The 21,197-nt window shown below is 35.3% G+C and overlaps 2 protein-coding genes across 4 annotated transcripts in view; both read left to right on the top strand.

Moving 5' to 3' along the window:
* LOC121423613 overlaps positions 1-11,616 on the top strand; it is a 48,216-nt gene extending 36,600 nt beyond the window's left edge. Inside the window, exons 12-18 of one of the 3 annotated variants that reach the window (XM_041618997.1) lie at positions 1,117-1,326; positions 2,014-2,226; positions 2,910-3,109; positions 3,677-3,880; positions 4,556-4,706; positions 6,638-6,772; positions 8,393-8,471. In XM_041618997.1, the coding sequence (XP_041474931.1) occupies positions 1,117-1,326; positions 2,014-2,226; positions 2,910-3,109; positions 3,677-3,880; positions 4,556-4,706; positions 6,638-6,726 (1,067 nt within the window). In that variant the 3' untranslated portion in view covers positions 6,727-6,772; positions 8,393-8,471. Of the gene's footprint in view, positions 1-1,116; positions 1,327-2,013; positions 2,227-2,909; positions 3,110-3,676; positions 3,881-4,555; positions 4,707-5,561; positions 5,605-6,637; positions 6,773-8,392 lie in introns of all 3 variants that reach the window. The other 2 variants (XM_041618998.1, XM_041618996.1) reach the window with 2 other exon arrangements.
* A 2,037-nt stretch (positions 11,617-13,653) lies between these two features.
* Positions 13,654-18,142, top strand: LOC121424441 (trace amine-associated receptor 8a-like). Its single transcript, XM_041620125.1, has 2 exons — positions 13,654-14,506; positions 17,171-18,142. Exons 1-2 carry the CDS (start codon positions 13,727-13,729, stop codon positions 17,471-17,473), a joined length of 1,083 nt encoding a protein of 360 aa, XP_041476059.1. The 5' UTR covers positions 13,654-13,726; the 3' UTR covers positions 17,474-18,142.
* The last annotated feature ends 3,055 nt before the right edge of the window (positions 18,143-21,197 follow it).

Below are 21,197 nucleotides of genomic sequence, written 5' to 3'. Positions count from 1 at the left end.
AAATTATGACACTGATGGATTTCCATATAGTTACGATTGATCGGATCAATCGTAACTCTTTGTAAGACAGGGCCCTGGAATAACAGTTATATAAAAGCTATTGGGATCATTCTTTTAAAATCTTACACTTGACTGATATTTGATTTGTTGTGGAATATGTTCATTTTGTATTTATAACCAGTCTCTAAGAAACGATATCCAGTGATTCGTTTTGTCTGTGTATTTATTTATCTTCTTCGGACCAATACTGTAAACGATAAGAAAAATATTGATTTACTTCTGTAGTAGTGGTCGAATATCCACAACTTCAAAATTTAACTTCACAATAATATCATTTGTTTTAGTTCATGTTTTTCCATATCTATGGTAATCCACACAATCTCAAAGGATTAGAAACGTAATTGATTCAGAATAGTTGATTTTATACTTTCTCAAAGCCTGATATATTTGTATAATGTTTCAGTCTTCACAGTTTCGGATTTGGAATTGCATATCCATGAAGATTTCCAGAGTATATAAGATATTTATTTTTTCATCCCATTTAGTAATTCTGAGCTAGTACCTTTCATTTTTAGTAATGAATCTGAATCACTTTAACTAAGATCAGATTTTTCCCCCACTGACGCGTTTTTTTAGTCAAATTCGACGCCATAGACATAAGAGGGTTGTATATGGTATAATAACGATAATGGTCATAATGACTATGATGATGATAACAGTAGTAATAATAATAATAATGATGATGATAATGATAATAACCAAGCCTGCTTAACCAAGATCTCTCCTCATTTTTGGATGTACGACATTCAGAAGGCGGTTATCTTGGGAACAACCAGATTGATGATAAAGACTCTTATACATTAGTAGTGTAAAGTTCTTAGTTGCACTTAAAATTACTTGGTGCTTTTTGTTAGAGCAAAGTTATTCAAGAAAAATATGGACTTGATCCTGTTTAGAGGAATAATGATAATAATAAGGATAATATTAATGATAATGGTAATAATGACAATGATAATGGTAATGATATAATCTACTCTACCAAACTTGGTATTCTCTAGTTTTATTTGAAAAGTTATGATATAAAATTATTATTATTTTTCCTTTGTGACTTACCAGGAAGTCGTCTGCATCCTATGGACTGCATGGATATCACTATTGGTATGGTAACCCATGACAACCTAACCCGTATCCATGACTACTACACACGTGACCGCTCAACGCCCCGCCTTGATTCTTTCTACGGAGGTATGGACAGCTTGGAGGCTGCTATGGGTGTCCAGTGGAGTAATGGTTGGACTCGAATTATCTTCAGGAAGAAACTTGAGGGTAAGGAGTGAGAGGGGTGAGGATGGTAGTGGTTGGTGGTAGCGGTAGTGGTAGTAGTGAGGGTGGTGGTGATATCCAAGCTTTTCGCATTTCCTAGGAGGAAACTCTCTAAAACTCACCAATTCTCAATGGAAAGCTGAGAAGCTTTTGTCGAAAGTTTGTGGACCGTGACAGCATCGGAATCTCTTGACTCTGGACAACGACATATTTGCAATATTCTTCTTCCGCGGCAAATCTTCGGACTGGTGTCCCAGTCCACCTACTTTCGACAAAAGGCTCTCGGACCTCTATTGTGATTTTAATTGCATTTTCAAAGGAAACGGTGCGTTGGAGAGAGTCTCCGCGTAGTAAAAGCAAAAAACTCCCTAATGATGATATTGGGGGTGACGGTGGTGGTGGTGGCAATGGTGATGATGCATGGTTGTAGATGTGATATTGATGATGGTGATGATGATGATGATGATGATGATGATGGTGACGAGAACGACGATGATGATGATGGTGACGATGATGATGATGAGATGATGATGATGATGATGATGATGATGATGACGACAACGACGATGATGATGATGATGGTGACGATGATGATGATGATGATGAGATGATGATGATGATGATGATGATGAAGATGATAATAACCAATAATGATAAAAGGACCATGACTTTATTCTCCCACAAAAATAGCGACTGAGTTGACTGACCATTCCATCGCCAACAATGCTCCGATGATGACCATTTGGGCTCGAGGACAGGAATTCGGTCGTTATGTCCACGTCCCTCCCAGTGGTATAGAGTTCTGTCAGACCAATGACTACATGTTCTACCGCAAGGATGAACTCAAGTACCACGGTACGGCCCAAGACCAGCGCGGTCTCATCCCAAGCCTCAATTTCTACAGTAAGTGGGCCATTATTCTTTGATTTGTTTTATAGTTTTTCAAATTCACCCGCAGTTTCTCTTAATTCCGATGGTTAGACGAAAATCTTCAATCTACGTTCCATCGGTTGTTCCGCTGACAAATAAATAAATCCCTAGAAAAGACGGTTTTTCTTGTCTACAATAATATGAATCGTGTTGTTGTTCGTCCTACCAGCATGTTGAGTCGTTTTAACAGTCACTTGCCAACGCACTGAAAAAATAGAACGAACCTTGGGGATACTTTACACGGGGGGGCGTGGGGGCAGGGGCGATCGCCCAATATGATTTTTCAAATAGTAAAAAAGGGAAATGAAAAAGGTGAAAAGAGAGAAAGGTAAGAAGGATTGAAAAAGACCATTTAAAAAAGAATTGATCCATGTTACTCTTTAATAACCCTTTAGTTCAGTTGAAAGGAATGTGACATCACCTTTAAGGGTTTTTTCTTCACCCTCAAGACATCACATATCATTTTATCCTTTTTTTCTTGGTCATGAAAGAACACTAAAAAGTGAAGTGCTAATTTTGCACTTACAGTGCAGTCAATATACAAGCACTGTAAGTGCTGAATTAGCACTTCATTTTTTACAGTGAAATTGGCATCCACCCCCCCCCCCATATATATGCCAGTGTCACGAATATAACTATATTTTAATCATTCACAGTGGATCCGGAAGCTGTTTCTAATAGATGCATCACAGAAGAAGTGGTGATGGGATCGAATTGCCAGGGAAGTGGGCCTCGATGCGACATGAGGGTCACTATCGAGTTTATGGAAGACACCGATAGTTATGACGTCACAATCAACACACCGTTACAGGCGAACCAGTGGACAGCTGTCGGCTTCTCAAGTAACGGTGATATGGTAAGCCGCTGAAAGTACTTGCAAAGATTTTGTATTTTACTTATAAATTCATGGAGTATGGGGCGTCACATTTATCAGATGGGTGTATGTGTACTGCTCTTTTCATTATTAATTAAACACCCGTTCCCACCTCCCAATAAGTTGGTTTCAATAGGAAGAGTAATCAAATAAACATCACACTGAAAATTAAATCGGATGTAAAGTGATAAAATTTAGCCACTTTCAAATAGACAGAATGGAACGTTTTTTAATGACATGGTTTACTATACTATGTGAATTGATCAATTGTTTAGAAGTTTTTGACCAATTTTTTTTACATTTAAAGAGTGGTACGTGTTATGATTTTTTATTGATTGTTGAAGATTGCTGACTGAATTTAAAAACATTAGTTTGAATTTTGGAACAATAGGGCCTACCAGTTAATGTAGCACAACAAAATCCTTGTTTTACTGCCTTTACAGGTTGTATTATAACTTTGTTTTAACCATGTATGAGAAAATAGAGTATCATGTCACTTTATAATTCTGTGCTCGTGTATTTATGAGTTTATTTCAAACTCCATTTTAGGTCAGATCTGATGCTATCCTCGTCTGGGTGGATGACAGTAGCATGGTGCAGATAAGAGACTACCAACTCGAAGGGAAAGTTGCGTCAGCCGTGGTTGAGGATAGCGATAGCAGTGGCTTGACTATCGATAGGGACATGACTTCCTACGTCAACGGAATTCTTAATGCCAAGTTCAACCGCCTCCGAAACACAGGCGACAGAAACGTAAGAACTTTTGTTTTCAAAGCTAAAGTGTCAAGGCTACTTCTAAACGATGAGCTCCACTTTCTGAACTATACTCGAATAGTTGCCGGTTTATTACCCATAATGCACTGGCGGGTCCAGGGGGCACATCCGGGGGGTGTCCCCCCTGGCGGGTCCAGGGGGCACATCCGGGGGGTGTCCCCCCTGGCGGGTCCAGGGGGCACATCCAGGGGTGTCCCCTTTCACACAAGTGTGCTCCCTCTACCCCCACCCCCCCACCCCCACCCCCTTTGCAAATCACAGCATATATATTTTTAATGGGAAAATGTTGTTCATATTTTTTGTTTCTTTTGCTTGTCAAACATTACGTGGACGAAATTACCTTCAATATTTTGTAAAAACACCTTTTTTTAGCGTGTCAAATTTTCCTCGGGAAATGTGCCCCCTCCCCCTATTTGGAAAATCCTGGATCCACCCCTGCCATAATGTAACATTTCAGTTCTATAGTCTTATATATTTTGATCAAAGGTCTAAAATTATCATTGAGTTGCTCTTTATAGCTACCAGTACTATCAAATCAAAAGTGTCATTTTATAGCCAAACTGTATTTTCCCCCACAAAGTTATGCTCGCTTTTACATTTCTTCAACTTTCTACATGTATAAACCACAGTATTATTATTTTTTTCATTATTTAGGATTTCCAATTCACTGACGAAGATAGTGGTTGTGCCAAACTTCTGTTACCAGTACCTGGTGATGGTTTTGGTGTTGTGAATGATGGTGGCATGCCACAGTTCCATGGACGCACACCCATGGTAACAGGCAAAACGTGCATCAAGGCTTGCAGTAAGTACTCTTTTACCGGCTGTGAATATTCATCCGCAGAATATTGGATCTGTTTTCAATCCTAGTTATTAAATTTTAGCCTCAAAGATTTAAATTCAAATCATTTCGCTTCAAATTCAAATCCGCAACGTTTAAAGCTAAGTCTAACGTTCGGCTGGTCACTGCCCACAGCCCCTCTGGATTAAATTTGAATCTTTGAAATTTCAAAGTGTCTCCATTATCCCATTGAAATAATTATATTCATTAAAGCTATAATGCACTGCTTTTCTTTGCATATTAAAATTTTCCATGCAATTGAATTAGGGCCTACCTTAATATTCATAAGCCTTTATGATAATTGTGTTCTTTCTATTTTTTTTTTGTTATTAATATACTTTGCAGTGATATTGAATTTTTTAATTCTTTGCTTTGCACATGACTTTCTCGTTTCTCTCTTGTAACAAAACTTCAACTATATCCATAATTTCTTCAACCTTGAATGTGATTCATTTTATTTAATTGCATGTTAGTCTCCTTTAAATCTTACTGAATGCAAATATCATTGAACATGTTGAATGAAACGTGTATTCAAATCTTGTCGCGATTGCGATAATGTTCGTACTTTTAAAGGTAAAGTCCGCCCAAACAAATTTAAAGATTGATTAGAATGTAAACAAAGGGAAATCAATCAAACTTACCAATGCCAATTCCATAGATATTGGATGTAAAATAAGAAAGTAGAGCAAATTTAATTTTTCGCTTGTTTTCACAATTCATACTTGCACACAGATAAGATGATGATGTCACACACGCACTACTTTTGTTTATTACAATTTATGAAATATTCAAAATGTTCTAACCTTTGTTATTAAAAAGGCTGACGACTGAGTCGCAATAAGTTCCAAGAAACTAATAACAAGTATGTTACACGTTCAGGGTCTAGTGGAACTATATTTTTCTAAAACATTTTCTTATTTTACACCCGATGTGATGTTAGTGATTTTTAGTGATATATTTTTTTTCTGTCCATCTTTATCTTGTCCAGGGTTGGACTTGACCTTTGAATATTCATTTTTCCATCTTTTCCTTAATTATCATATTAAAATTTGCTACGCAATTGAATTAGGGCCTACCTTAAGGTTCATAAGCCTTTATATGATAATTGTGTTCTTTCTATTTTTTTTTGTTATTAATATACTTTGAAGTGATATTGATTTTTTTTAATTCTTCATGTTTATACAATTTTTATGTTTGCTATCTATTTAACAAATTGCTTTCCAATGTTAATAATGATGTTTTCCATTTTGTATTTAATCAAATGGGGTGAATACATGTGTGTGAATTTGATCTGGATATCTTATTTGCATGGTCAGTGAATGACGTCTAGTATTGAAAGAAAAAATGCAGTAATTCATTAAACAAGCTTGTTCATGATACATTCTTTATAATTTTGAATCCTGATATTTGGAAAGCACTATTCAGAATTTGAAGCCACGCTTGGATAATCGCAAAAAAAACACATAGCCAAGATTTGAATTAGGAGGGGCGACTCAACTGGGAGCAGCATTTTATCAAGTGATTTAAGAACAGAGAGGGGAAGAAGAAAGAGGAGGGGGCAATGGAATTAAAAAAAATCTCCAAGACCACGGTATAAGAGTATAGGAGAAAGAATTAAAAGGAAAATGGTAAAATATGAAGGACTTTTCTGAATATTATCTTAATATCAATCTCATAGTTCTAGTCTAATTTTAAAAGTTAAAAACAATAATTGCTAACTCCTGACTTTTTTTATTACACCTCATATGTTGCGCCCCATAATTAGTATTTTTTGGGGAGGGGGTCATTACGCCACTTTCTAGCTTCAAGCTCCATACGCTAAAAATGATGGCGCGATAAAGCATTTAGTCATAACGGTATTATGGTATATTGTCCATCTTTTTTCACCTTGACAGATGCTGGAACCCGTCTTGTGTCATCTAACTTATCTCTTCTCCTAACCGTATTCATCGTTCTCCACATATTCCTCTCCAAACTCTTCTAATTCAATCAAACCTTTAACTTTCACCATCATAACTTATCTTTCATTCGTGAGTATGCATTATGTTCTATATAATTTCTATATGTTGTCTTTGTAATTGTTTAAAAAACTGATGACGACGATTATCTACATAAATTGCGTGGCACAGGATTTTACTATTTCAGAATATTAATAACGTTTACAGGGCCACGGATGTTGTTTAGGAAATATAATCAATAAGACCTTATAGCCTGAACAACATTCATTGATGCCAATGTTAGTAAGAGCCCAGTATTCTTTTTTGCAACGAGGTCCGAAAAATTATTCAGAAGTGTTCATTATAGAATGTTGTATAATCGGTGTCTATCAACTATGTCTTGACTGTAGTTTGTATTTCTTAAATCACACCATTCTGACGTTTGTACCACAATTCATGTTAAGCACAGTGTCTACTTAATCATCCATATTTATAAAACTTTCATCACATCGTTTTATTTTCCCTCAAAGATTTGTTTGTATTGTCTGCATGTCCCGTTTCTTTCAAACTAAAATCATTGCTTTCACCAACTAAAAGAGGGTGAAATATGATATCATTTGTTAAAACCACAACATTAATTTTCATTTTCAAGAAAATGTCACAAGTTTTTCTAGCTTGCTTCGTTCAATCACATTTCTTGCGACACACGCCATGTGCGCCCCTCAAAATTTTGACTCATTCCGTCACTAATTAACATTACTTTTTTTTCTTAACCCTGCTTTGAAGTTGTTAGATGTTATTTATCCATTTATATTTCTTATTAGAAATGTAATTTTTATGTGCAAGCGAGATGGAAAATACCATTGCCATATTTTTTCATAAATTATAACCTGGAAATACATTACTGACGTTGTTTTTAAGAGATTACCACGAATAAAATAGTAAAGAAGACATATCCACTTATTGCTGTGTTTCCATCAAGAATGCATAATTCTGTAGAGCAGCTAATAAGACGTAAAAGAACAGGATCTTTAAAGTGCCATCTATTTGGCGAGATAGCCATGTAGACTTGACAGCTTCATTAACGAGTTTTCACAACACTAGACAGACGCTTTCTGGAACGTTGAAAATCTATTTCAAAAAGCCCTTCTTGACATAGCAACCTTTGTCGAAAAACAGCAGTGTCGTCCTGGGCTCTAGACAAACGACATATTTTTAATTTCTCGTCGGTTCTGAATCTTAATATATGACGATCAGTTGTTCTGGTTCTCCAATTTTCGTCAAAGAGCTATTTTTATTGTGATTTGGGGGCACTTTCAGAATCCGTCCCTGTTAAAGTCGCGGAAACTCGCTAAGGACAAGATCATTATTTTGCTATGTCAACATGTAACTTTTTATAAGTCGCCTCCATCATTCTCTCACCATGTCAATAAAGTAACGCCACTGGCGTAAATCCTTACGTCACACCTACTGTTCAGGGGGATGGAACAATCACCCCCCCCCTAAGAATAGATGAGACGCAAGGATTTGCGTCAGTGAGTAACGCTGTATGACGTCGATATGGCAAGATCAAATATTTCGCCATCACGTCAAATATTTCAGCTCTAAATTCAAATCTACAAGGTTGTATCTTCATCCAAAATTTAGACTGACTCGTGTTTCCCTCCAAACTCATCTTCATTTTTTCAATTTTTTTATTATTATTTCTTACAGCAACTCCATCTTCGCCAACGGTAGGAGACGGTGGTGGTTCCGCTACAAGCATAAAACCCCTTGTATCATTGACCTTTGTCCTGGTGACGATTGCCTCAATTCTCTTTACTTCGCGCTAAAATCTCGAGAAAGAAAACTTCAGGCAATTTATGAATTTATTAGATTTTTCACTTCATCACTTTCAAATTAAAGGCTGAATCAATAATATACAATAAATTGTGGTAAATAATGAACATGATATAAATAATTTTTAAGGAATGTGTAAGCATATGTTGTTGTTGTTTTTTCTTATATGTGACAACAGGTTTCTTTTTATTTTGTATTTCAGTAATTACGAAGTCCTTTTATCCATGCTATTAAAATCAGCCTATGCTGCAAGGTCTAAAATCGAATAATGTAATTTCTATATAAGTTTTTTTTCCCGGTGGGCGAAATCAATTTTGTTAACGTTTAAGAACGTCTAACGACAGTGCCAAAAATTATTTGGTACAATTCATATTTTGTGTAGTTACCATTTTGTAATGAGCCCAAGGCAGTTGGACCGAATGGGATTAGCCGAATCGGATATTAGGCGAATTGGTGTTTCGGCTGAGTGTAAATTATGAACAAATTGCTTTGTACAAATTGAATTTAAGCGGCATGGAACTCATTATAACTTTTACCTATAGACCTAGTGGTATCTAGGTCCGAATCTTAATATGACGAAGGCGAACTGAAAATATTGATTTTTCTTGTATAGCACTCGTATACTGTTCATTTTTGTGTAATTTCTACATTTATTTATTGATCAAAATTTATTGATCAAATGATTATTTGTGAATTTAGTTGTTGTTTTCTGCAATCACTGTAAATCAAGATACTTTATAGTTTATACTTACATGTATTTTAATTTGTACGTGGCATGCATGAGGCTGATGGGTATGAGTAGAAGTATGCTTGAGATAGTTTCTAACCATACCAATCACGGAATTGGGTAGTTGAAGTTATAAATTGTCTTTGTTCATGTTCGTTCATCAACGTGTTATAGTTTCTGTGTTTTCATAACGCACAATGCTCGGATACTGCAGTGACGTTTTTTTCTTTTTACGGGGGTGGGGTCATAGAGATATTCTTAATGGGGGTCGAATGTGGCACGTACCCCAAGTGACATTTTCAGGGGAAGGGAAGAAAGTGATGAAAATATGAAGAAAAGTCAACTTTACAGTAAACAATGACAATCAAAATAACCTCTGCATGGGGCGATTGTTGTAGCCCCCCCCCCCCCCTGGCACCAGATAATATAGAGGGGCGCAGATTGTAGCTTTTTTACCGGGAGCCGATTTTTTTACATGCCATGATATTTAAATGTCTATTAATGTTTCTCGAAACAGCAACTGGAAAAAATACACTGTTAATGTGAAATTATAACTATGTCGAAACTCTATGTAGGTCTAAAAATAAACGAGTGGAAAGATGAATTAAAATAATAAACTACCCAAATCCTTCCCTAACCATTGAATATTTTGGCATATACCCCTTGTGCCTTCTTTTATGTCTGAAAGTAACACAGGTTCACCCGGGTCTATTTAATAATATTGACCACTTGGCACTTCACGGAGGTGCCTTATTTTGCAAACCAGCATTCTGCTTTATAACTGCATCGCACATTTTTCAAATAAATCGGGAAAATTTACAGCGGGTATGAAAAGTGGTGATTAGTTATTGCTATGACAACGATTGGTGACAATGACGATAATCATGATTATGATCATGAAAATAAGAGTAATGAATTATAACGTAACAATTTGATGATGACAAGGCTACTATACACCCACTACTACGATAACAAGAATCACAGGAATGATAATAATATCAGAATAATTATGATGCTAATAATAATCACCCCCAAAACAAAAAGTAACGTAACACAGGATTAAAGGATTAAAATATATTCATAGGCCACTATTTTATTCAGAAAATAGGTTTGGACGATCAGTGTACTCCAAATAATATTATACTGATTGCATTTATAGTAATAAAGTTGTTAAACAATTGGATTGCCTAGTGTGTGTATGATCATGATTTATCGGAATGTCTAAAAAAAATGTTCTATTACGAAATGTTAACTTGCGTTGATTTTCTTTCGATGCTCAGTCTCAGTGACTCTGATAGAAAATAGTCAACACGATCAATTGAGTAAAGTTTTGTTCTCATTTAAAAGAATACAAAAACAATTGGGCAAAAAAAAAGAATATGAAAAAACAATTGGGCAACAAATAATTAAATTATAGGCGATAGCTAAGAGTGAATTCATGGAAAGCATGTAAAATCACAAAAGAATCAATGGAGTACGAGTAATTTCATATTAGGGAGTAATTTTAGATGTACAAAAGATGTATATAAAAGGAAGAGATTAATCATAGAACTTTATGCACTTTTATCTGCTTATAATTTAGAGTGACTTTATGACATTAAATCTATATCTGTCAAATTTTTTTATTGTCTATTGTGTACACATTAAGTAAGTATTTTCTAAAAAAAATATTTAAAAGAGAGTCAAACGAAATGCATGTTTTAATTGATTAAAGTTATTGTTTTATTTTTGGTCGTATTTTTTAAAGACCAAACCAATTAAACTGACATCAATCCATTCATTAATGAATATGTGGTAGTATCGTCTTAGATATTGATGAATGGGTGAAATCTACATGACTGATGAATACTTGGAAGTGTTGATGAATACGTGAAATTGTTTGAATATAAATATATTTATAATTATCTTCAGTCATGGTCGGAATATTATTGAGAGGAAACAAATATCTATATATTTTAAGTGTAATGCAAATTAATAAAACCTAAACACTTTTTATCATCGAGTGCAAAGCGGAATGAAACAATTTTGTAGTTTCATTTTACATAGGTTTAATAATAAATGTCTGTAATTTGTTATCTACATGTTCATGTTTCTATGTTGTTAATGAAGACGTGACGTGTCAATTTGTAAAGGATCTGTCAAAGCTGATCGTTTCAGATAGCTATGTAGACATACCTTAGGCAAGCCGTCACTCATTATTTTGTATATATAGTTTTATTTCGTTTCCACATTTCAATAAGAGAGGAGATACAAGTATACAACCATTATATTCTAAATAACAAGATAATTCTTTTGTTCACAACACAAAATGACTTTTTTTTTGTATAAAGAATTCGATTTCTTCGTATATTGTGTTGTTATAAAAAGAAAATTCTTTCAAAAAATTGATTTTAATTAGAAAAGTCCTGTCATACGAATGTGGAGCGTTGTGGCCCAGTGGATTAGTCTTCGGACTTTGAAACAGAGGGTCGTGGGTTCGAATCCCAGCCATGGCGTAATTTCCTTCAGCAAGAAATTTATCCACATTGTGCTGCACTCGACCCAGGTGAGGTGAATGGGTACCCGGTAGGATTTTTCCTTGAACGCTTTAGCGCCTATTAATATGGCGGCTCAGCTACAGCCGGGGTAATAATATGATACCAATTATCAAAGCGCAGTAGAGTATATGCACATAGTAGCTGCGCTATATAAATGGACCTATTATTATTATTATTATTATTATGTCAGCATATACACTGGCTACACAGTAAAAATACCGTTTAAAATTTAAACAACGCTCTTTACTATGGACCTTACAACACAATGCTTCATTTACTGGAAATTAAATATTTCAAAAATTAAACTTTGTTGTTTAAGATTTGTAAACACTTGTTTAAACCGTTTAAACAACTATTGTAAGGTTCATATAGTAAACAGCGTTGTATACATAAATAAACATTATTTTTACTGTGTAAAACACCAGTACGTGATGGTCCCTTTACATGTATTTTTTTTCTTATTACTAGCGGAAAACGATTTAATCGACGATTCCAGCGGGATCTGGTCACACTTTTTGCTTTAATAGTTTTATCACGACTTTTTGAAGTATGTGGTATCAGAAACAGAGGTTACAAATCTGTTAATTGGAGTGAAACAAAAATGTATATTCCTTACAAAGTTTACAACATATATATACCTGGCTAATAGAACTCCATCGAGTTTTAGCAATGTACAACTCGATGACGAACAGTGTCTTGCTTTTTAATATATGTATTTTAATTTTGCATTAGACAATAAATATGAAACACGTTTTCACACAAAGTATTGAAAGGAATCTTCTGTGGTATATTTTGTTTTTGTTTCCTGGTGTTACTCAAGTTTTACAAAATATGGGAAAAAGGAGACATCAATTCAATGCTGAACAATAAAAGAAAATATTCACAATGAAATTTATAAGTAATTACAATTATTTCTGAGGTCATTAGGTGATCCAATCTTCTATTTCTACCGTATTGCATCAGTAATATAACTCACTCTGATACACAATAAAATCCAAAAAATAAGAGTGGTTGAAAATATGAAGTAAACAAATAAAGCAATTTCTTCCTTCAAGTATCATCATTATTTCTGTGCGTACGTAGTGCATTAATTCACTACGACCTCGTGGAATTCTCAAATATAATCACAATGATAAGAATCATATCGTAATAACATACCATGAATTACCGCAGGAATGAAATCGAAAAAATGCCCCATGTAATTTGTGACATCTAATTTGCAGATCGACACAGGTTCAAAACAAAAGAAATCACCTTCCTGTTGAGATCGCTGTTATTGATATCATATGTAGAAAATTAGCCACTGAACAACTTTAATTGCCATTAAGCATATATAAGTGGGTAAAAAATATTATGCATGTGTGTGTATATATTGCATCCTCTCATGGTGAAAATGATAATTTCACAATTAAATCAATTGTAATGTTGATATTCAATATTTTTGGCTAAACTGACCTTAAAAATCTCAGCAAAAACAGTCCGCTTTCTTCAGCCCAGTTCCAAAATAGTTGCTCTTGCTATGCCGTCCTTCAAGATGTACTCTTACCAGTCAGCACGGTATTATCTCTATGGTCTCTCGCCATTGGTCAACTAAAGGGGTCACATGACGTGACAACCGCTGGAAGTCTTTCCCTTTTGACCCCACCCAGAGCCTCGCAGGAGTCGCAGATGACTTCAACTTATCAAAGTCCATCATTCTACCGGCTGATACGGATGGATGCAGGCTTATATTTCAAATATTTCAAAATGCGGCATCGATTTTCTTAGCATTATGTTCGGATGTTTTATCTATGCGTCTTAAATTTGGAATTCAAACCAAATCAATCAGTTTCATTACTTTTACGGTAATTGATTTCCTTTAAAAAGGGTTACATACAACAAAAGAAATTTAGAAAATCGTTTGAGAGAAGTTTTCTCATTGCTTTCTTACTTTCAGCCAAAGTCATGTCGAGTCATAATTTTCAGAATAACCTTTCTTTTGATGGTTTATCGGGGACGGATACGCCAGATTATCCTCCATTTTATCCTGATATGCCGGGAGCACCTTCTGGTAAAGGGGTTGCCAGCGGCATTTTCACAATTGTCTACGCGTGTCTCATCATCGCATCCAATATCGTCATGATCGTCGCATACTTCGTCGAGAAACGACTGCAGACGTACAACAACTCCTTCATCATCAATCTCATTATCAGCGATTTATTGGTCGGATTCTCTCTCGTCGTCTTTTTCGTCACGAATTGTACCCCAAGTGGATCCCCACTCTGCAAGATCTTCATCGGCGTCAATGAGGGATTGCTGAGTGTTTCGGTGATCACCATCGTTGTCATATGCGCTGACCGACACCGCGCGACGTATGACCCTATCAAACACTTCACGAGCAAAAGCAACAGGAAGGCGTGCCTCCTCAACTCCATCCCTTGGGTTGTGGCTTTTGTCTTTTGGATCCTGTTTGCGTTGTTTGGATTTGAGGCCACATCCCCGATTAATGGTCGCAGTCCTGTTCGGATGGTCGGGTTGTCCCTACCGATCCTGATGACCCTCGTACCCTTGGTAATCATCACCGTTCTCTACGCCAGAATCCTCTACAAGATCAGGACCTCCCTCGGAGCTCAACGCCTGAAAGACAGGTTTGATGTGAAGTCCGATGATGCAGGCACCAAAGGAGACACGGACTCGAGCTGCACAGCTAGCACTGATATTCAGCAAACAGGACACAAAGAAAAGGTATGATATTATGAATATTCTATTCTATGCTTATGATGAATCCAGTTTTTGGAAAATACATTTTCGTTTGAATTGATTTTCAGATAAAATCAAAGATTATCGTAAAACACTTATATTAGATGAAAATTTTAACGGAAAAGATGACAATGACAGTTGAAATGTCTGAAACCGAAAAAAGGGTTTCCCGATAATTTGCTTATTATTATTTTGTCTTCTATTTTTGTATCGAATCTGTTTTACAAAAGAAGTTGTCTGCTGATGCCGATACATTGATATGAGAAAAGACGCCAAGATTGGTACTGCTCAACCGCATTGTGGTTTTTTTTTTGTAAGATAAATTCGCGATAAAAAAGTTTACTGAGACATTGATTCAGATTTGATTAATATCTGATGATTAAAAGAAATCTGAAACATGGTTTTATAGTTCATGGTATTTTTTCTATATGCTATTCATGATTATGATGGTTTATTCTCCTCTTTTGAATTGTGTTCTTGTAAAGCAGTTTTTTACTTAAGAGACCAACGTGGGTAATAAAACAAAATGAATAAGTAAATAGATTAGATAGATAGATAGATAGATATACAGATAATGTGATTTTTTGTATATTTTTGACATTATCTATATCGTGGTAATTATCATTATTAACAATGATAGATAATAATAGAAAGGACCTAGTCTCCATAAGCTGTACTATACAGCGTGTCCCAAAATAAATGCTAATAGCATTATGAGTATAATTTGAAAATTACCAGATTTTTTTTTCTTTTCCTCGTTCAGAGGTACTCTATTCTTCATATTCCTTTAACAATTTCTTTCGAAGCACAGTGCGTATAAAGTTACATAACAAGTTGCATATAAAGATGTAATAGACATCAACTGTTTAAATAATCTAAATTGTAATAAAGATGAAATTTCTCTAAAAGGTTCAAGCTCTTCGAACATTTGAATTAAATGAACATTGGATTTAAATCGCCATTTTACATAAAAAGTATCTATTTCTTGAACTCAAGAACTTTCTTGCAACATACAAATCCTATGTCATGTACAAGATGCAAGGAAGAGCTTTTAATATATATTCAATTTGGTATGAGTTCTTGAAAATTACCAGATGGTTTTGTATATAACTTTATAATCGTTAATTAACATGTATTCCATACATCTGGCTTAATTTTTACACGGTAAAAACTGTGGTGTTAAAACTGACACCAATTGGTGTTAATAGAGGACCGCACCCTGAGGTGTTAAAATTACACCCCAAAGATTGAAAATAGCACCAAAGAGTGTAAATGTAACAACCAAAGGTGTTGTAATAACACCTGTAGGTGTAAAACTAACACCACCAATTTAACACCGGTGTAAAATAACTGGTGTGGTCCTCTATGTACACCGGTTAACACCACAGTTTTTGCTGTGTATGCGATATATGATCCATTGAACACAGAGATAATTATGAGCCTTCTTTCTCTACTCATCAGATTACCTCTCAATATTGAAGTTTTGTATTAAACAGTATAGTCATCAGTGGTATACAGATATGGGGTCTTGGATTTTTCAAGACCAAAGAAAAAAAAAGGATAAGGAAAGAAAATGGGAAAGAGGGGATAAAATATAATTATTTTCTAAATATGTCAAAACCTATCACAAAATTTGATTTTTTTTTTCAATTAAAATGTCGAAATTTAACTTTTTATTGATTTTGTGCGATACGCCATATCTTGCCCCTCAAAAGTTTTGGCTCATTACGCCATAAGTACTATACAATCCAACGGGAAAATGTTTGAAAATTGTTCGTTCAGGATTAGGACGCGATGCGCGTTTTGGGGGATTCAAATGCCAAATAAGAAAAATAGTGCAGAGATTAAAGTATCTTCTTCTCTGCTCTAAACCATTTTGCATGTATTTGGGCTTTGATAGCAATCAGGCCTAATTCAGTTACCAGGGCAGCCTTTTGTAATGCATGCGTCATGTACAAATGCCACATCTATCATCTTCGTGCATGCTGTCACTCACTGATCCAGCTTCCAGCCCTTGGATGTACATGTATCTGATAATAATCCTTCTTTATGACATGCTGAACCCAGGGCCCTGGGATCGATTTTTTACTTGGGGTGCTGAATTGAATTGACAAGCAAAAAAAAGGGGGGTGTTCACTATAAATTGTAGGTAATTTGTATTATATTTTATCTATTTTTTTACACCTCCCAGAATTCTGGGCGGTGATGCCTACCGTAAGCGGAGAATAATACATGTAGCACCCCGAGGAAAATTTTGGGGGTGCTTCAGCACCCTTAGCACCCCGCTTCCAAGGGCCGTGGTTGGCACAGGAATTGATGGACAAAATACCATCACAAACACACACACACAAGAAGGAAATGAAATAAGAAGAAAGGAGATAAAAAGTACCAAATCGAAATGTATTTCATTTGTAAAATATATGACAGCAAGTAAGAAAAAAAATACGATGAAACCAGACATGTTAAGCATTTGAAAAACCTTATACAGCAAGCCAAAAACATACTAAAAATTGAAGGAAAAAAAATTGCAACTTTCGTAGAAATCGTTCAGACCATTACCATGGTTACCTCATATCGTATACACAAAATCCATTGAAGCTCATTAATTCATGTTTTGTTTCCCCCGTTTTGTTCTCTTGACATTGTCAGTCTGAAAGAAAGCCCGGGAAACGAGAATCTGAAGCTTCCGCCCGTAAAGCCACTCGCAGTCTCTCTTTTATCATCATCTCCTTTCTGGTTTCTTGGATGCCCTACGTCATCTTCGTGATCGGTAACATCATCGACGAGTCCCTCCTCCTCGACGGGAATAAGCTCTCGAGTATCGTTCTCGCCTTCATCCTGACGGTTCGCTTCACAAATAGTTTCCTGAATCCGCTAAGCTACGCCGCTGCACAACCCCTCTTTCGGCACACCGTAGCGGGAATGTTTTGTAATCCAAAGCAGCTCTGTTAATATCAAACTGAAGTTTACAGTCATTATAACAAAACATAATGCCCCTTTTCAACGATAAATGCAATTTTAACATTCCCTTTTTTCTAGAAAACTTATTCATTCTGCGTGAACATTGTCGCTAAGGATTGTTATTTCCGGGCCGAAGAACCAAGAGGGGGCTAGCTCCCCCCTCACATTTTGTTTTCAATGAACGTGTACAAAAACGAAAAAGGAATCATATAATTGTTTTTTTTAATGGACAGACACCCCTCCCCCTCCTCCTCACCTTACAGGAACAGTTTCGCGGGCCCGGATTTCTATTTCAAAGTGTTAACATAATTCTGCACTGTGCAACAATGCCATTCAAGTCCGAATCCAATTTATTTATTCTCATTTTCAAGTTATAAACAACGAAAACCGAATGAACCTCATGAGGAATCATTGAATGAGTAATATCCCGGGGTAATATCTTAAGAAGATGGTCAGTACATAACTGGGATAATTAAAGATCCTAATGTACATGAAGTTGACACCAGGCTAGACTGGTAGTTTGGTAAATAAATTTTCTTTTAATCATAGATTACAGTAATCTTAATCATTTGTAAAATAGAACGGATTTCGGGCACGTTTTAAAAACAAAAAAAGGAAATATACAGAAATATTGGAAGGGAGTAAGATTTATGATTTGTCCAGAGAAGCGAGGAAGGAGAGAAATAGCTTCGAAAGTTACAGTATTTTTTAAAGAATGGATCGTTTCAGTATATACTGACATGAATATGTGGAGGGGCTATGTAGGGCACTGCCCCCCCCCAAAAAAAATGTAATATTAAAATAGTAATGATGAATGAATGAAAGAATGGATAAAATAAAAACCAAAGATAAGAAACGAGAAAAATGAAGGAAATATAGAAAGAAAGGGAAATTACAAAGATTTTTTAAGAGTTTTGCCCCATTCATAATGTTATACTCCTTGATTATGCCACTGGGGACATTTATCATATAGGTACATACTCCTAGCCAGGGGTGGGGGTTAGGGGGAGGGGCTCGATGGAATACCTTAAATTTCAAAAGCAAGAAAAAATAAGGGGAGGAAGACAGTATTTTTATTTTTTTTGGGGGGGGGGGGGGCTTGTCAAAGTTTTCAGAGACGAAATCGCCGACAGTTTTGACAGACGACATTTGACTTATTTCATTTTATTTATTCATTTTTTTTTGCTTGTTAAATTTTCAAGCCATATTCTCACCCCGAAACCCCTTGATTAAAAGTCACTGGTTATGTAGGACTATTTAACTAATAAATGAATGATATGTGCAGCACGGTTTGAAGTGTCTGTTCAAATTGTGTGCATTGTTAAGTAGAAAGGTTTGTTGGTAACAGTGGAATAGGTCGGGCCTATGTAGATATTATATTACTAGCATAATTTTTTTTCCAAGTGCCATTGTGGTCAGAGAGGTATGATATTGATTTTTAAGGTGTCATATGAATAGCATCGGTATGGATACTAGTATAGATATTTTTGGTAAAGTGAGTGGTGTAATGGCAAAAAACACTTTGAATCGTTTTTAGATAGTTGGAACATAGGAATCCCGATATTTAGGAATTATAAATCATGTATTATTTTTTTACGGCTGGTATGGGAGCGGTAGTGAGCGTTTATCCCCATTACTCATTTCAAACTCTGTTAGATCGATATGTGTAAGTTTCCCCTAGAAGGGAATCTGTTGTAAAAGGGTAAAAATTGATAAAAGTGATTTTAGTCTCGACACCAATTTTTTCTTAAGATTAATCCCATGGCGCATTGCACGAAACATAGAATAAATTTAAGTCATTTTAGTTTTCAAAAATCAATATTCAGTGTGGCAATCGATTGCAAATTTGCGCTTGATTGTTGGCCTACGACTTGCAACATTCATTTGCTTTAGATGCAATTGATACATAAAATGTAAATTTACACAACAGATTTGCTATTGATTGCAAATAAGATTTTTGCAAACACCCCCTTAGAATATAGACACAAAAATTATCAGGATAATTAACTGTCAATAAATATACACGGAGAAATGTTAAATGTTGTTTATTTGGCACAGTCAATGTTGACGTTATCCGTGTTTTATCACCTGGAAGTAACTGTATCGAATAATTGTTTGGTGATAGTTTATGAGCCGATACCAAGAAATGTACTGGTTTCAATTCTGCGTTCTTTACATTTCTCGGTCCCGATGTAAATTATTAGAGTCAACAATGAACAAAATGAATGATAAAGATTTAGAAGATTAATCATAATTTATTTAATAAAAAAAAAAGAATGTATAAATAAAAAGGGACCAAGGAGTGACCATTGTGGTACACCACAAATTTGTATCGAGTATTGTTTAGTGATAGTTAATGAGCCAGAAATGTACCGGTTTCAATTCTGAGGTTTTTACACTGCCCGGTCCCGATGAGAATGAAGAAATATGCTAGAGTTCCAAGCGAACAGAATGAATAATTTAGACGATTTTTGAAAACAAGTTTATTAAAAAGTAAATATAACAAGGGAGCAAGGAGTGACAACTGTGGTACACCACAATTAATAGAATTGCTTTTTTTCTCCTTTTTTCTCACGATCTCCTCCCTCTTTCCTCATGTATGTCTTACTCTTCTTCCCTTTCTCTTCCACCTCTTCTTCTGCCATTTTCGTCTTCTTCCCTTCCTCATCTTCTTCTCTTTCTCTTCCATTTCTCATCTTAACTTTCTCTCCTTCTTTCCTTTCTCTTCTTCATCCCTTTCTCTTTCTTTTCTTCCTCCCTTTCTTTCTCTTTCTCTTCTTCCCTTTCTCTTCATTTCCTTCATCTCGTTCTCTTCTAATTCACACACAATCTATAGATTACAAAATATTTACAAAACATTAAAAGTAATGAAAACCATACAACAATTAAAAGTAAACACTCTTGTATTTCCAACCCCAAAAAAGGTTAAGTATGCCTCTACAGAACTAGAGATTTTGAAAGTATACATAAACACTCCCAACCACATGTTACAATATGAATATCAGAAAGGTATACATACCGATAAAAGTCAGAAATAACTTGACTGTATGGTAATTATTAAATATTTGAAGAGAAATGGATACATATTTTCCTATACAGAATTAGAGATTCTGGAAGTATACATAAGCAATCCCAACCACATGTTATCATATGGATATCAGAAATATACATGATATGGATAATACATCAGTCCACCGTCTTACAAAGAGTTGCGATTGATGATCAATCACAACTATGGACGGCCAGCAACGTCAACATAGCATGTGTTTTCAAAATAATTTCCAACTAGATACATATTCATGTATTCATTGCTTTCTTGAAAATTCACTATGGTTCTCTTTGTTTACAACGAACATTGTGCAAGTTTTCTGTAGAAAAAAAAATTATGATACTGATGGATTTCCATAGAGTTACAATTGATCCTCTTTGTAAGACAGGGATCAGAAATAAATTAATTTAACTTGACTGTAAGGTAATGACTAAACATTTGAAGAAAAAGGGATAAATAATTTTCTTAAAAAGTCAGTGTTCCATGAAAAAAATTCCTTGATACTCTACCAAGACCCTGTAACATAGAGCTTAGTGATTGATCGTAGGGTAGAATGTTTACTAGTGATCAATCATAATAAACAATGCAAGCAATTCTTCAAAAATCAGCTTAATGATCAATTGCTAAGCCTATATACGTTCATGTTACAGGGCTGAGATTGAGAAT

Source organism: Lytechinus variegatus, chromosome 11 (assembly GCF_018143015.1).
Source record: "Lytechinus variegatus isolate NC3 chromosome 11, Lvar_3.0, whole genome shotgun sequence".
Classification (NCBI taxonomy): domain Eukaryota; kingdom Metazoa; phylum Echinodermata; class Echinoidea; order Temnopleuroida; family Toxopneustidae; genus Lytechinus; species Lytechinus variegatus.
This window is presented reverse-complemented; position numbering and strand designations above follow the sequence as displayed.

Excerpts from the sequence above, each read along its gene's own strand:
- LOC121424441 (XM_041620125.1), top strand. The coding sequence starts at position 13,727 with ATGTCGAGTCATAATTTTCAGAATAACCTTTCTTTTGATGGTTTATCG. Across the intron at positions 14,507-17,170 it reads AAACAGGACACAAAGAAAAG|TCTGAAAGAAAGCCCGGGAA; the intron begins GTATGATATTAT and ends TGACATTGTCAG.